Raw genomic sequence first — 15,626 nt, 5'->3', positions numbered from 1 at the left:
TACACAGCAATAACCTGCTTACTGACGCTCAGTTTTGGTTCTATGAGATCCATTCAGTTCCTGGTCCAAAACATGAATAAAATAGTTGAGCTCCCGAGGTGAAATGAGACCTTGACATCATGGCAGGATTGGACCAAGTGTGGCATCAAGGAGCCCTAGCAAAACTGCAGTCAATGGAAGTGCGGGCGAAAACTATCCAATGGTTGGATTTATAACTAGCACAAAAGGAAGATAGTTTTGGCTGTTCTGGCAACAGGTTGGAAGTCAAGCATCTCAGTTCCAGGACATCGCTACAGGAGTTGCTCAGGGTAGTGGCCCAAGCCCAATTTTCTACTGCTGCTTCATCAATGGCCTTCTCTCCATAATGAGGTCAGAATTGTCGATTGATGATTGCAGAGTGTTTAATACCATTCGTGACTTCTCAGATACAGAAGCAATCTGTACTAGCATGCAAGACTTGAATAACATACAGGCTTGGGTTGATAAATGACAAGTAATATTCGCAACACTCAAGTACCAAGTAACTATGTCCAGTAAGTGAGGATCTAACCATCTTCCCCTGACATTCAACGACATTGCCATAACTGAATCCTACACCATCAAAATCATGGTGGTTACCATTGACCAGAAACTTAACTGAACCAGCTATATAAACACTATGGTTACAAAGCCAGACAGAGGCGGAAGATTCTGCAGTGAGTAACTCACTGCCCGACTCTCCAAAGCCTGAAACACCACATACATGGCACAAGTCAGAAGTGTGATGGAATATTCTCCATATGTCTGGATGAGTGAGGGCCCATTAACACTCAAGGAGCTTGACGCAATGCAGGACAAAGCAGCCCGCTTGATCAGCACTCCATCTACCACTGACACACAGTGGCCGCAGAGTGTACCATATACAGGGTGCACTGCAGCAACTTACCAATGCTCCTTCAACAGCACCTTCGAAACCCGCGACCTCTCCCACTTAATAGGACAAGAACAGCAGACAGATGCAAAAAACCACCATCCACAAGTTCGCCTCCAAGCCATACAGCAGTCTAACTTGGGACTATGTCTCTGTTCATTCGCTGTTGCTGGGTCAAAATCATGGAACTCATTTGGTTAACAGCACTATAGGTGTCCTACACCACATGGACTGCAGCGGTTCAAGACGGCAGCTCACCACCACCTTCTCAAGGGCAATTAGGGATGGCAACTAAATGCTGGCTTTGCCAGAAATGCAATGAAAGAATAAAAAAAGTTTCTAGATCCAGCAGGGCTTTTTACATTCTGGTAAGGAAGGAGTTTTGCACACATTGTGAAATTCCATTCCCTCTACCTCTTCTCGTCAGATTATTCGGGGATAGTTAGAATCTCCCATGATTATTATTCGATGTCCTTCACTCTTTTTAAATATTTGTTTATTTTCTCTTCTAAATCCTTGCCCTTTTTGTGCAGAATATCCCTGTTTGTCATCTGTCCCTGAAAACGAGGATGACTTCTGCCAGGCTTCATGATTTGTGTATTCTCAGGTGACTTAACAGGCCAATTCTGGAGCTACAGGTCTTTGGTCAGAGAGAAGAGTTGCCCTGAGGGAGGGTGTTCTTGCCAGGGTTCTGCTCTCTCTTTCCGCTTTTGTCCCTTTCCACCTCAGTCAAAAAAGTGTTGTGGCTCATTGGATAAGGTGCCACTAGATGGTGCGATTAGTAGCAAATTCCTCCCACGCATTAATGTCAATTTGTCCCCTTTTCTATGAGGCCTTCAGAATATCCCTCATATTACTGTGTCAATGCAAAACCTGAACTGCATTTCTAATTTTTATCTATGTTCTAGATATTATGCAATTTTTTGAGATCTAGATTAGATTATTATTCAGGGGGAGACAGTAATGGTAATGTCACTGGACTAGTAATCCAGAGGCCCAGGCTAATGCTCAGGACTGGCGGTGCAATTTAAATTCAAATTAATAAAAATCTGGAATTGAAAGCTGGTCTCAGTATTGGTGACCATGGTTCGCTAATGTTCTTTAGGGAAGGAAATCTGCCATCCTTACCTAGTCTGGCATACTGGTGACTCCAGCCCCACAGTAATGTGGTTGATGCTTTACTGCCCTCTGAAATGGCCTAGCAAGCCATTCAAGTTCAAGGGCAATTAGGAATGCCAACAAATGCTGGCCTTGCTAGTGACGCTCACATCCCATGCAATGATAAAGAATTTTAATTATCACTTGATTTCAAATTAATTAGTAGCTAATTAGCCTTAATAATAGGTGGGACTAATTGGATAATGTGTTAGAAATAGAGATAGCTTAAGTAAGTTATATTTGTATTTGTAGGAGTTGGGAATGAGTTTTAGCTTTAAAGTTTAAGTTTAATTTGTATTTCTGTATTTGTGGATTAAGAAAAGGTCAAGTTGAGTTTTAGTTTCACTTTAAAAGGTGCCTGCAATTCTAATGAGAGTTTTATGACTCTAAGTAAAGCACACAAGAGTAAAAATAACCTGGGCTGTTGCCTAGCAGCAGAGGTCCAGAGAGGCAGGTCCCTCCCACAGACACAGAAGAAACTAGAAACAGCAGTTTGATTTAGAATCTGTTTTGAGTTCACATGGTTTTGAAGCAGCTTCCAGGAGAGGCTGGAGCAAAGAGGGCAGATAGCCAGTCCCAAGCTAAAGACCTCAAAATCTAGAGTGGAACATGAGAAAGTCCCAAGGAGACTTTCTAGTCTAAGGAAGGACAGGAATCTAGAAAAGGTTCTATTAAGTGAAGTTAAGAGTGAGGGGCAGAGAGAAAGGCTCCAAGCTTCAGATCAAAAGAGACAAAAGCTACAGAAAGCAGGTTTAAGACAAGAACAGCTTGCAAGAGGCCAGAAGGTCCAAAGAGACAACTGAAGGTCTATAACTCTTTGTTATGGGCATATGAAGCAGTCATACTGTTGACAGATGTTGAGTCAGTGAGAGAGAGTGTGTGGAGGAAAGCTTGAATGCATGTAGTGACCCAGGGAAGAGGAACATCAGAAGGAGAGTTCAAAACCCTGGAGGTGAACTCTTGCAGAAGGCATCTAAGAGAAAGCATCGGGTTTGGGAGAAGGTTCCAAGGCGAGTTTTTAGAGAGTGGAGATTGGAAGCCCTCGAGTGAAAGATGGCGTTCAGTGAGACTGGTTGGCTCATGGTGGGAGTTGATGAGACATCCATTGCATCTGATTGAGGTGGCATCTGTCATTTCATTTCAGAGTGTGGTGTGTCTAACCACAGGGTGCCTAATGGTTTACACGAACTGTGTACTTATTGTGAACGTTAGAGTACAAGATAGCTTTTGTAACTTGTGTTATCCTTACAAATCTGTATATATCTGTGAATGTATAGTTGTGGGTGAAGGAGTATTGTAATATAGTTCATCTTTTCTTGTTGAATTCTTTTATTCTTTTGTTAAGAGTCAATCAGTTGACTCCTGTGACTCTGTTCAGGAGTTACTCTCCACACATCTAAACAAACATGTAAAAATTAGGATCTATCAAGCTGGATTCCACCCTGGGATCAAGCTTGTCTAGTGGTAACCACAGCTGGGGATCATAACAAGTGCTCTTAAAGAGCAGGTACAGGCAGACAAATACTTCTGTAATTGACTCTGTTAATTAACTTACTACTAGAAACATTTATCTAGCACTTTAAAAACCAATTTTGTAAAAATACTGGCGATAATAGCTTTAATTACTTATTGTATTTGCTGTTTCTGAATCCACTTTTCTAGCACTTCTAATCTCTCGAGAGTAGTTGAGCTCGTTGATTGGATTTCCTTCTGCTATCAGCAATGCCTCTTCAAATGCCTGCCAAGTTGAAGATGTTATTTGTTTTTTTTGTCTAAATATTCAGAAGATTATTATTTGATAAATTTTAAAACTGAAATACAAGCATAATTCAAATATTTAACCATCTTTAATCAATATTTGATCTCCAAATCTTATTGTTGAGAACACCTAATTGTTGAGAACACCTGAAATTGATATATTTGTCATTCATTATTTTTGGTGAAGTGAAATATTCGATTTACTTCAACATTACAAACATCTTCCCTTCCAACATAAGGGGTCCTTTTAAAAGAACATCATTGTTTGTACTGGGTTCAACCAAAGTTTCTCATGTTTTGCAAGGTCATTGTCTAAAATGTTGCACAGAATTTTGAAGCAGAGGTTCAAACCATAGAAAATATAACCATTTGAGAAACACTTTTGGGGCACATTTTTAAATTCAAAAACTGAGATAAAAGGTAAAGCCACATTATAAGACACCAATATGGTTGGCAAATGTGAAATGGACAAGAGGCCCAAAAATCCAATAATGATTTTCCAGATGTCTCAATGTAACACTGGCAGGTGACCCAGTATTTGCAGCTTTTTATTTTTATTTTAAATCAAAAACTACTGGTTTGGTCATACTTAGCTCAAAAGAAAATAAGAACATACATACCGAGTAAATAGCCAAGTCCTTTTCATATATGATCAACCTCACTTCTTTAAGTGTGGACATAGGATTTGCATTGCTGAATTTCTTTATTTCCTCAAAAAATATTTCCGCTACAATATCCTTTGGAAATTTCAAATTTCCGGTGCCAATGGCAGGAAAACTCATCGATTTGTATTGGCTTGTGTGCGCATATTTTAGGCATTTTTGGATTATTGTTTGAAGCATCTGATCAATTAAAAAAAGTGATTTCTTTAAAATATATACTATATTTTAAATATACTACAGCCTTTCAAAGTATCAAATAACAAGGTCAACACGATAAAAAGTCCTTAAATCTTGTTCTTTACATTAGATTCGGCAAAACCAACAGTCTATGTTGTTCTTATCTATATTTCACAGCCAATTTTTATCCATCTACTGCATTAAATCAAGATTATGCCCCACGATTCTGAAAGCTTTAACCAAGTCATCAATCACTGTACTAATTATACCTTTTCAAGCCAACCCACTTCCAGAAGTTGAAAACCTCCTTGCCTGCATTGACAGAATGGCAATTCCTAGTGAGACCATGGGCTGAATTTAATGGCCCCAGCAAGAGAGCTGGAGACAACCCCGCCATGGCCATTTCTGGGACCCCTGATGGTATTAAATCTCAAATCAGGCACTTACCTGCCTGCTGTTGGGGTTGTTCACGGGCCTTTGGAGGGGAAGATCCTGCCCCCTTGAGCTGCTGGCCATTCAGAGGCAGTAGTGGCCACTGCTGGAACTGCATAAGGTCCAAGATGAAGAGCAGCACTAGAGGCCTCGAAAGAAGTAAGTGGGGCTGTCTCACCAAAGCCAGTCAAGCAGACAGGCCCTGATGACAGGGGGTGTGGGGTTATCAGCGTAGAGGGAAATGGGGGGGGGAGGGGTGTCTTCATGCAGGTTGCTGAAACAGGAGGCCCCACCCCAAACCTGCAAACAGGCTGCCAGGGCATACCAGAGTACCAGCTTTGGGGACTTGATGGGCCTTGTGGTGGGAATGCTGATCTCGAGCCCCCCCCCCCCCCGCCCTGAATTAATTGGAGGGCATCGGGAAGGTGACAGGCTCCCCACCATGTGCCTTCCTGTCGAAATGGCCCCGTGACTCCTACTCCGCTCCTGCGGGAGGTGTCTGGGAGTGGGCAGAAAGGCACTAAATTCTGTGCCAATTCTCTATCCTTCTTTTGGACCTCAGCAATAGAAGTCAAAAGAATGCTTCAGAGGAAGGGCTATCCACCATCTGTAGCAGAACAGAAAACACTATTAAAACTATAGGCCTTATAGATGGAGGGAGTGGATAAGAAACAGATATATATTTCAGAAGAGCATCACTAATAATTCCCATAGGCTGCTGTACTACAAAAAAAAAGAGATTATACATAGAATTTTCCAAGGCCTCATGCCATCGGTGTGTGATTCATGGTATCCAAGTGTCCCGCTGTGAAGAGGTGGTGTACTTCAATAACATATGGTGACCATGGAAGTAACATTGATTGTCATAAAAACCCATCTGCTTCACTAATGTCCCCTAGGGAAGGAAATCTGCCACCCTTGCCTGATCTGGCCGACATGTGAATCCAGACCCACAGCAATGTGGTTGACTCTTAACTGCCCTCTGAAATAGCCCAGTAAACCATTAAAGTTCAACAGCAATTATGGATGGGTAACAAATGCTGGTGTTGCAATTCCCATATCACAGTAAGTATAAAAAAAAAATCAGGCTCCCACAACTCAGGTATTGTGCAGGTTTGCCAGATACACAAGCTAAGAAGAACCTTTCTCAGCACTCTTTGGGGATCAGAAGAGTGGGAGTGCTCACCCCAGTCTTGAGGAAGCCTTCGGCCTCCCCTCTGCTGATTGCAGCAACCTCCACAGCCCCTTCCCCAAGCCCTAACACCAATCTTTTTGCCTCCTGATTGTCAGGACTGTCCCCAAAAGGTTGCTATAGTCAGCCATAGGAAGTTGAAACCAATTCAATAAAAAGGGAAAAATTAAATTTGACATTAGCACAAACGTATATAACTCCTCTAAATAAACAAATCAGAGTAGGAAAGAGAGATTCAAATGATAAAGAAATCTAGAAATTAGTTACAGTATTCAGGTGCTTTTGTTAGCTCACGTTTATTTATAAAGTTTCCATAAATGAAAACAATGAAGACAGCTATGCTGATAGAAAATAAAATTCATGTAAATAAACTTACTTCTTCAGCCGGTGAAGCTTTTTCTGTGCTCCAGTTACAACAAATTACATTGTACACTTCTTGGCAATGCAACTCACAATCTATGGTGCTAACGGGTAAAACATCTCCAGCTTTTAACTTTTTGGAGCCTTTGGCTTCGTCCGTGTTTGCTTGTAATTGAGCCCCAGCCTGTTTTAGAATTGCTATAGATACAGGTCCTTGTGAAAGATTCATGTTAACAGATACCGTGTTCACGATGACATCACACTAAAAAGGTATTTAAACAGAAACATAATTGCATTTTACTGGGAAAAAGAGAGGGGCTACACTGATTCAAAATTATTGCAGAAATTATACATCAAAACCCTTTTTAAAAAATATATTCATTCATGGGATGTGGACATTGCTGGCTAGTCCAGCATTTATTGCTCATCCTTAATTGCCCTCAAGAAGGTGGTGGTGGGCTGCCTTCTTAGACCGCTACAGTCCATGTTGTGTAGGTACAGCCACAATGCTGTTAGGGAGAGAGTTCCAGGATTTTGACCTAGGGACAGTGAAGAAGCAGTGATGTATTTCCAAGTCAGGGTAGTGATTTAATTTTATACTTCGGCATTCAGCCAGTTTGACTGAATCTGACCAATTTATATCTTATTCCAGTTTGAAAATAGAAGAACTGCATGCAACAATTGTTAATTGCTATGAAAACAACAAATTCCTCCAAGATTATTTGTTGCACATATGATAGGATAGGATAGGTTAAGACAGTCACAATTGGAATTCGAAACGTCATTTTTAAGTACAGATCCCTTGATTCTCAATCTGTATTTTCCTATTTCTGTAATGGAAATAAGGAGACCCCAGTGACAAAAAAATATTGTGGAATAAGAAAATACCTTTCAGCTCATCATGTAAGGCAATGTTGAATCAACTCCACTATGGCTTTAGTCCATCTAATTAATCTCATTGGAACATACAGGTCATTATGATTTGTCCGTTAATCACAAAGAACAGGCAAGACGACCGCAAAACAGATTTGCGGGCCCAATTTGGGGCCTAGGATATTTGACCTCCAGGGAGCTCATCTGCAGGCCAGCAGTCAGCTTGAAACAGATGGAAAATGGCAAGTACCATTGGGTGACAGAGGAAGTTCACACAGCTAGATGTAGCAAGTTGTTCCATAAGAATGTTCACTGGCAAGCAGGTACATCACATGGAAGGGAATTTGTATTTCAATTCTACATTCCCAACTACCCCCGATAATCTTTGATTCCCTTGTCTAGCAAGTATTTACCTCCGACTTAAAGATATTCAATGACCCTGCCTACACCACCTTCTGAGGCGAAGAGCTCCAAAGTTGCACAAATTCACCTCATCTCTGTTCTTTAAGGGCGGCCCCCAATTTTAAAACACTGCCCCCTAGTTCTGGGCTCCCCTACAAGAGAAAACATCCTTTCCACGTCCACCTTGTCAATACAGGATCTTGTATACTTTAATCAAGTCACCCCTCACTCTTCTAAACGCCAGTGAAATCAAGCCCAGTTTGTCTAGCCTTTCCTCAAAGACAACCCGCTCGTTCCAGCTATCAATCTGGCAAACCTCCTGAACCAGCTCCGACCCATTTACATCCTTCATAACTAAGAGACCAAAATTGCACACCATATTCGAGAGCAGTCTCACCAATGACCTACATAACTGAAGCATCACATCCTTATGTTCAATTCCTCTTGTAATAAAGGATAGAATTCCATTAGCCTTCTTAATTACTTGCTGTACCTGCATACTAACTTTTTGTGACTCATGCGCTAGAACACCTAGATGCCTCTGCGCCTCAGAATTCTGCAGCGGTTTTCCATTTAATACTCCGATTTTTTTATTCTTCCTACCAGTGAACAACTTCACATTTTCCCATATTATATTCCATCTGCCAGGTTTTTGCCCATTCACTCAATCTATCTATCCATCTGCAGCCTCATGTCCTCTTCACAACATACTTTCCAACCTATCTTTGTGTTACCTGCAAATTTAGCTACCATGCCTTCACTCCCCACATCTAAGTCACTGATATAAATTGTAAAAAGGTTGAGGCCGCAGCACAGATCCCTGCAGGACGCCACTCATCATATCCCGCCAATCAGAAAAAGATCCATTTATACATACTCTGTTTTCTGCCAGCCAGCCAATCTTCTATCCATGCTAATATGTTACCCCCAACACCATGAGCTTTTATTTTCTACAATGACCTTTGATGTGGCACTTTATAAAATGCCTTCCGGAAATCCAAGAACAGCATATCTACAGGCTCCCCTTTATCCACGCCACAGGTATTCCTTCAAAGAACTCCAACAAATTGGTTAAACATAATTTCGCTTTCACAAAACCATGCAAACTCTTCCCAATTACCTTGAGTTTTTTTTTAAGTGCCCTGCTACAACCTCTTTAATAATTGATCTTAACATCTTCCCCACGACAGGCGTCAAGCAAAGTGGCCTATAGTTTCTTGTTTTTCACCTCCCTCCCTTCTTGAAGAGGGGTTATATTTGCTACTTTCCACTTTGATGGAACCTTTCCAGAATCTTGGAATTTTCTAACATTAATACCAATGCATCTACTACCGCATTAGCCACCTCTTTTAAGACCCTAGGATGAAGTCCATTAGGACCCAGAGACTTGTCAGCCCACAGCTCCATCAGTTTGCTTCATACCACTGAGTGTTTGTTGCACCAAGATCCCCTCTCCCTTCCACCCTCTGATTAATAGCTATTACTGGAATGTTTTGTGTATCCTCTATAGTGAAGACCATCCTACAGTCTCAGCATCCTGAGACTGTGGCCCCTGGTTCTAGACTCCCCAACCAGGGGAAACATCTTCCCTGCATCCAATCTGTCTAGCCCTGTTAGAATTTTATATGTTTCAATCAGATCCCCTCTCACTCTTCTAAACTCTAGTGAACACAGGCCTGGTCAAACCAATCTCTCCTCATACGACAGTCCTGCCATGCCCGGTATCAGCCCAGTGAACCTTCGCTGCACTCCCTCCATGGCAAGTGTATCCTTCCTTAGTCAGGGAGACCAAAACTGCATGCAATACTCCACAGGTATGGTCTCACCAAGGCCTGCAGTAAGACATCCCTACTTCTGAATTCAAATCCTCTTGCAATGAAGGCCAACATACCATTTGCCTTCCTAACTGCTTGCTACACCTATTTACTTTCATTGACTGGTATACAAGGCCACCCAGATCCCTTTGTACATCCACATTTCCCAATATATCACCATTTAAATAATATTCTGCCTTTCTGTTTTTCACACCAAAGTGAATAACTTTACATTTATCCACTTTATACTCCATCTGCCATGTGTTTGCCTATACACACACACACACCATTTGTTTAAATCGCGCCGAAGCCTCCTTGCATCCTCCTCACAACCCCACAGTTTCACCCAATATTTCTTCTTGTATACTTGATCCTACATTACTGTTAGGGTGCCTGTAGACCACTCCCACTAGTGACTTCACTCCCCTGCTATTCCTCATCTCCACCCTAACCGTTTCTACATCCTGATCTCCTGAACCAAGGTCATCTCTAACTATTGCACCAATGTCATCCTTGATGTGGGGGCTCTGAAGAAGCTCTGAAGGAGGGTCATATGGGCTCGAAATGTTAACTGTTTCTCTCTCCACAGTTGCTGCCAGACCTGAGTTTTTTTTTTCCAGTATTTTCTGTTTTTGTTTCAGAGTTCCAACAGCTGCAGTATTTTGCTTTTAAATAAACGTTAGGATCTATCAAGCTGGGTTCTACTCTGGGATCAGGCTTGTCCAGTGGTAACCTCAGCTGGGGATCATAACATGCCCCCCCTACTACCACTACATTCCTGTTTACTCCCCCACTTGAACAGCTTCCTGTACCATGGTACCATCTTGCAGCCCTCACTTTCATCCACATTAGTTGTGAGCACCTCAAAACTATTTGACAATTGCAAAGTCTGAGGCTCCTCCAGTACTATCTGCTCAATCCCTTTCTCTGCCTCACTCCTGCTTGCACATCCTCCTGTCCCTTACTGCTGACTGAAACAGATGACCCTATTCTAAGAGACATGACTGTCTTCTGGAGAAAAAAAAGTGTCCAGGTATTTCTCCCCCTCCATTATGTTGCCTAGTGTCTGCAGTTCAGCTTCTGCATCAATAGTCCAGATCCAGAATTCGTCTAGCTGCTTAGATTTTCTGCAGACTTGTTTGTCATGGATCGTCTTGGAGTCCAAAAGCCCATATTCCATAGTTACAACATAACACCTCTCCTGCCATTGTTGTTATTTAGGTAATTGAGTAATTAAATTAACTTTGAATAATAACTTAGAATAATTCCTATGTATATCACACCTTTTTCCCCATGCACTGAAGTCCCACTTGAACCCAATTTGCTACTCACTTAGTCTTTGTCTCACTCAGCCATAGTTGCCCGTCTCCATATTAAAAACTCAAATGTTTAATCTCTCATTATATATATATATATATATTATATATATATATATATAAGGAAATGTCTATTCATAGCCCAACATCATAGACACCAATCCTTTAATAACCTCTGAGTTGCCAACCAAGCTCTGAACTTAGACACTCACCCCCTCCACCCCCAACCACACTGAGGTAATTATAGCTTGTGGAAGACCAAGCCTTCATAAAGATTCCTTAGGGAAATGTCAACAATCAGCAATTGCAGCTGCTTGAACAGAATTATTTCAACGCTCACTGATACCAGCAGCTGTGTTTTGTTTAAATTTTTTAAAGGGATGGGCATTTAAATATCACATCATGACAGTTGCATAGGCTTTATCTATCCTTCAAGAACCACTATGTCTACTCCATAAATTCATTACTTCCAGAATGTGGATTAACGCCCTTGCTACAACCAAAACGAGGCCTGTTTGAACCCAGCACCGAGTTCAAATAGCCTTGCTGAGTTCAGGTATTTTTCAATTGTGAATCAAGCCTACCCTTTCCCCTACCAGCAAAACTTACATCTGTTAAAATTAAAGGGTCTCCCTTTTAAGATGGAGATGAGGAGGAATTTCTTCTCTCACAGAGTCACTAACCTTTGGAATTCTTTTCCTCAGACAGTCATGGAGGTTGGATCGTTATATATATTTAAGGCTGGGTTAAACAGATTTTTGACCACAAGTCATAGGCTATGAGGGGCAGGCAGGAAGATAGAGTTAAGGCCACAATCAGATTAGCCCCGATCTTATGAATGTTGGAGCAGGCTCGTGGGGCCACTTGGCCTACTCCTGCTCCTAATTCTTTTGATCTTACGTTCTTATGGACCAGACATACTGTGGCTACCAGAGCAACTCAGAGGCTGGAAATTCCAGGGCAAGTAACTCACCTCCTGACTCCCCAAAGCCTGTCCACCATTTACAAGGTATAAGAAAGAAGTGTGATGGAATTCTCTCCACTTGCCTGGATGAGTGAGCCTCCAACAACAGAGGATTAGACGATCTGCTTGATCGGCACCCCATTAAGCGCCTTAAACATTCTCCTATTTCATCTCTGCCGTACAATGGCAGAAGTGTGTAACATAAACAAGGTGTTCTGCAGCAACTTGCCAAGCCTCCAGGCCTTCCAGCCCTGCAACCTTCACTAACTCTAAGGACAAGGGCAGCAAGATGCATGGGAACACCACCACCTGCAAGTTCTCCTCCAAGCCATATCCTGACTTGGGGCTATATCGCCGTTCCTTCACTGTCGCAGGGTCAAAACCTGAAACTCCTGTCCCAACAGCACTGCAGGGATATCTACACAAGATGAATTGCAGCCATTCAAGAAGGTGACTAACCACCACCTTCAAGGGCAATTAGGGATGAGCAATGAATGCTAGCCTTGCAAGTGATATATCCCTTGAAAAAGTCAAATTACTTAATTTGTTGTAAATGCTTTGGAACTTCTGGTGGTCACAAAAGATGCTGTATATGCAGTCTTTCTTTCTTTTATTGAAGTGCTGAAATATCACACATTGCTCCTCACTGAGGTTCTGGTAGGATAATTTCTCCCTGATCAATCTGGGCAGATACGTCCTCCTGTTGAGTGTCATTCCTCCCCAGGTCTTCCCCCCCAATCATCCCCTATTCCAGAAGCTCTCTCTTCTCTGCTTGCCCTTTGCTTATTATCTCAATCATGCTGTATTCCAAGTGAAAAAGAAACTACGAATGCATCCAAGTCTGAGAGCAACTGATTCATAAAAAAGCCTCGAAGTTAGCAAAAATTTCTTCAGGACCTGCTGCACAACTCTCTGTAGATAACTGTAACTGGGAACAACTATAGAAAACAATTTGTAGGGGTGCAGCGACAGCCAGAAGAAATCAACCAGCAACTAACCTGTAAGTAGTTGATCCCTTTAAATAGTGTTAGTTTGAGGGGGGAGTGGTCCTTCTTGTTGCTGAATTTGTGCTCAACTGTGCAAGGTTAAGAGGGTTAGCTGGTTGGAGCACATGCTCCAAAATGGTAGCATGACATCAAATCGGTGTTGCAAGCTCATTGATGTCATGATCTGGGTGCTCTGCAACCTTCTAGCATTCATTCAACTCACATGTTAGCGTTTAAAATATGGCTCTGGCGCTTTTTACCCCGCATGCCCCAGGTGCAATTTGAGATCAAAGGACACAAATGTTCTCCAAAAAATTGTGCACCAACAAAGCCCAATTTCTCACCCCTGGACTTCAGTTGCTCACTATTTATTTTACCTTTTGATCACCGATGTTTCCTTTCACTAGGATCACCTTCAATCCCTCACTTGTTACAAACGTATCTTCGGAGCTGGCTGGGTCTATTTCAGGTACAGCAGTATCGGGCAGCATTTTAGGCATGCTAGGTAGTCTGCTGGCTTCTTGCTGGGGTTCAACTGTGTTGGCAGATGAGTTTTTCTTTTCACATTTGATGGCCAACTTCATCACAGGCAAATTTGAATGTTTACCTTTGGGTTCTATTACCTGCTTGACAACTTTCTTCGTCATTTTAATAGAGGCGTCATCAGTACTCACGAGTCTGATGTCAGTCAGCCTTGGATTAGATTCTCTATATTGCTCACAATATTTTTTGACAGCTTTTACCATAATCCAAATTGAGGACTCGTCTGAGCTAAACACTGGAATTGCAAGAGATATGTAAAGGTGGTCATTTGCAGCATTCAGGGCTGCCAATATAATGTCCTTTAGAACTGTTTCTTCTTCTACATCTTTCCTATCTGATTTTGTCCACTTGGCATGTAAGACCAAAGAGCATGGTAATTTTCCAGGGGTGCTGGGAATCATAACACTTTCTTTCATAAAGTGTCTGTTTTTTCTCAGTCTATCAACAGTTTCTTGAAGTTCAGGACCACCAGCTTCTACAAGGGTTTTTGATAATCCAGTGGAATAATCAAACATCTCATTTGTCAGATGTAAAATTGCATCAACTTCATAAATCGCTAAATTTTGTTTAACGACTGAGATTTTAAACTTGTTCAGAAACATAACTGTTGATACTATTTGTGGTTTTTTGGAAAGGGCAAGATCTGTTTGTTGCCCTTTTTGATTTTCTATGTGGATCACACATTGGTAAGGGTTCTCCAGTTTCTTCAAAAGGTCTTGGTTTTTGGCAAAAAACTGAATAGCTCCAGGTTTGCACAGTTGTTTTGCTTCCACTTTAACTTGTTTTAACACGTCCACTATTATAGCTTGTGTTTGTGCTGCATTTTTCATACTCACTCTAATCTGTAGTCTCAATGATTGGTCATTCTTCACAAAATCTACATTTACATCTTTCAATATATTCGAAAAATTAACAAACTTCTGGATATATTCAAAGACACCCAGTGATGGGACTTCAATAAACATATCCTTCATGCAATTTTCATTCATGTACTTTTCAATGTATATTTTTGCTTCTTCAACGACGACTCTGTACCCAACAAGGATGATACAGGCAGATTGGCCTGACGTAGCTTTTGATTCCACGTAGTGCTGCAGTAAGTACTTTTCTTTGACATCTTTTAATTCCAAATGTTTTCCTTTCACAGATGTTGTGGTTTTCTCTGTGAGCAGTTTGAAAGTATTTGCGCTATCAACATAAAAGTTTACTGGAATTGGTATTGTTACCTCTGCAAAGGTCACCTTCAGTTTTTCTTCAGCTTTTAGTTGGTCTTTTTCTGAAGCAGCATACAAAACTCCTTTATCTTCAGCATCATCATATGTGTATACGGCATTAATTTCCGAATCCAAAAACATTTGTGTAAGGAAACCTTCGTTGTTTAACTGTGTCAAAAATATTCTTAAATGTTTTGATAAGTGGACGATTTTCATTGTTATTTGGTTTTCTTTATTAAACAGTTTTAGTTGAATTTTTAAAACATCATTTTCCATCCCTGTAATTTGCACTGCATTTTGTGTCATGTCAAAATGCAACTGAATATGAGGCCACTCATTTTCTAGACCCTGGTTCTTCAAAATCAATACATTATACTTGTTTTTGAACCGACATTCCTCTGTCACAAAACTGCTTGCAAGCTCAGTTCCATCTTCATTCTTTTGGGTCAGTGATTCAGAATCTTCTTTGTCCTTCTTTGATAGATTAGAGTCATTTCTGTCTTGCTCAGATGTAAATTCTGTTAACTTCTCACCTTCATAATAGCGATGCATTTTCAAAGTATGGCCTTTTATGGTGTGTGTTTCGGATAAAATATGTTCAACCGCTGAATTTAAAAAATCAAAGTTATTTAATCTTAAATTAATAAACTGGCTACAGAAGTAACAAAATAATAAATTCTTGACAGAATCATGTAAGTTCTCAGCACAGGAAGTTATTTGAGTCCATCGTGTCTACGCTGCCTTTTCACTAATGCAATTCAAAACTAATCCTGCTATTCACTCTTTCTCGAACAGCCTTGCATCTTTCTCGATTTCAAGTATTTCGAAAATGTTATGTTAATGACAACCAATCCCTGGGAGAAAG

General features: G+C 41.1%; 1 protein-coding gene across 3 annotated transcripts in view; it reads right to left on the bottom strand.

Annotated features, from left to right (window-relative positions):
* The window catches only part of LOC121276108 (protein mono-ADP-ribosyltransferase PARP14-like), a 69,152-nt gene that overhangs the window by 31,543 nt on the left and 21,983 nt on the right, over nt 1-15,626 (bottom strand). For 2 of the 3 annotated variants that reach the window (XM_041184067.1, XM_041184068.1), the window contains exons 6-9: nt 13,382-15,366; nt 6,666-6,911; nt 4,447-4,668; nt 3,695-3,806 (exon numbers count right to left, since the gene is read on the bottom strand). In XM_041184067.1, coding sequence (XP_041040001.1) covers nt 3,695-3,806; nt 4,447-4,668; nt 6,666-6,911; nt 13,382-15,366 — 2,565 coding nt within the window. The remainder of the gene's footprint in view (nt 1-3,694; nt 3,807-4,446; nt 4,669-6,665; nt 6,912-13,381; nt 15,367-15,626) is intronic. The other variant, XM_041184069.1, reaches the window with a different exon arrangement.

This window comes from Carcharodon carcharias, chromosome 3 (assembly GCF_017639515.1).
Source record: "Carcharodon carcharias isolate sCarCar2 chromosome 3, sCarCar2.pri, whole genome shotgun sequence".
NCBI lineage: Eukaryota > Metazoa > Chordata > Chondrichthyes > Lamniformes > Lamnidae > Carcharodon > Carcharodon carcharias.
This window is presented reverse-complemented; position numbering and strand designations above follow the sequence as displayed.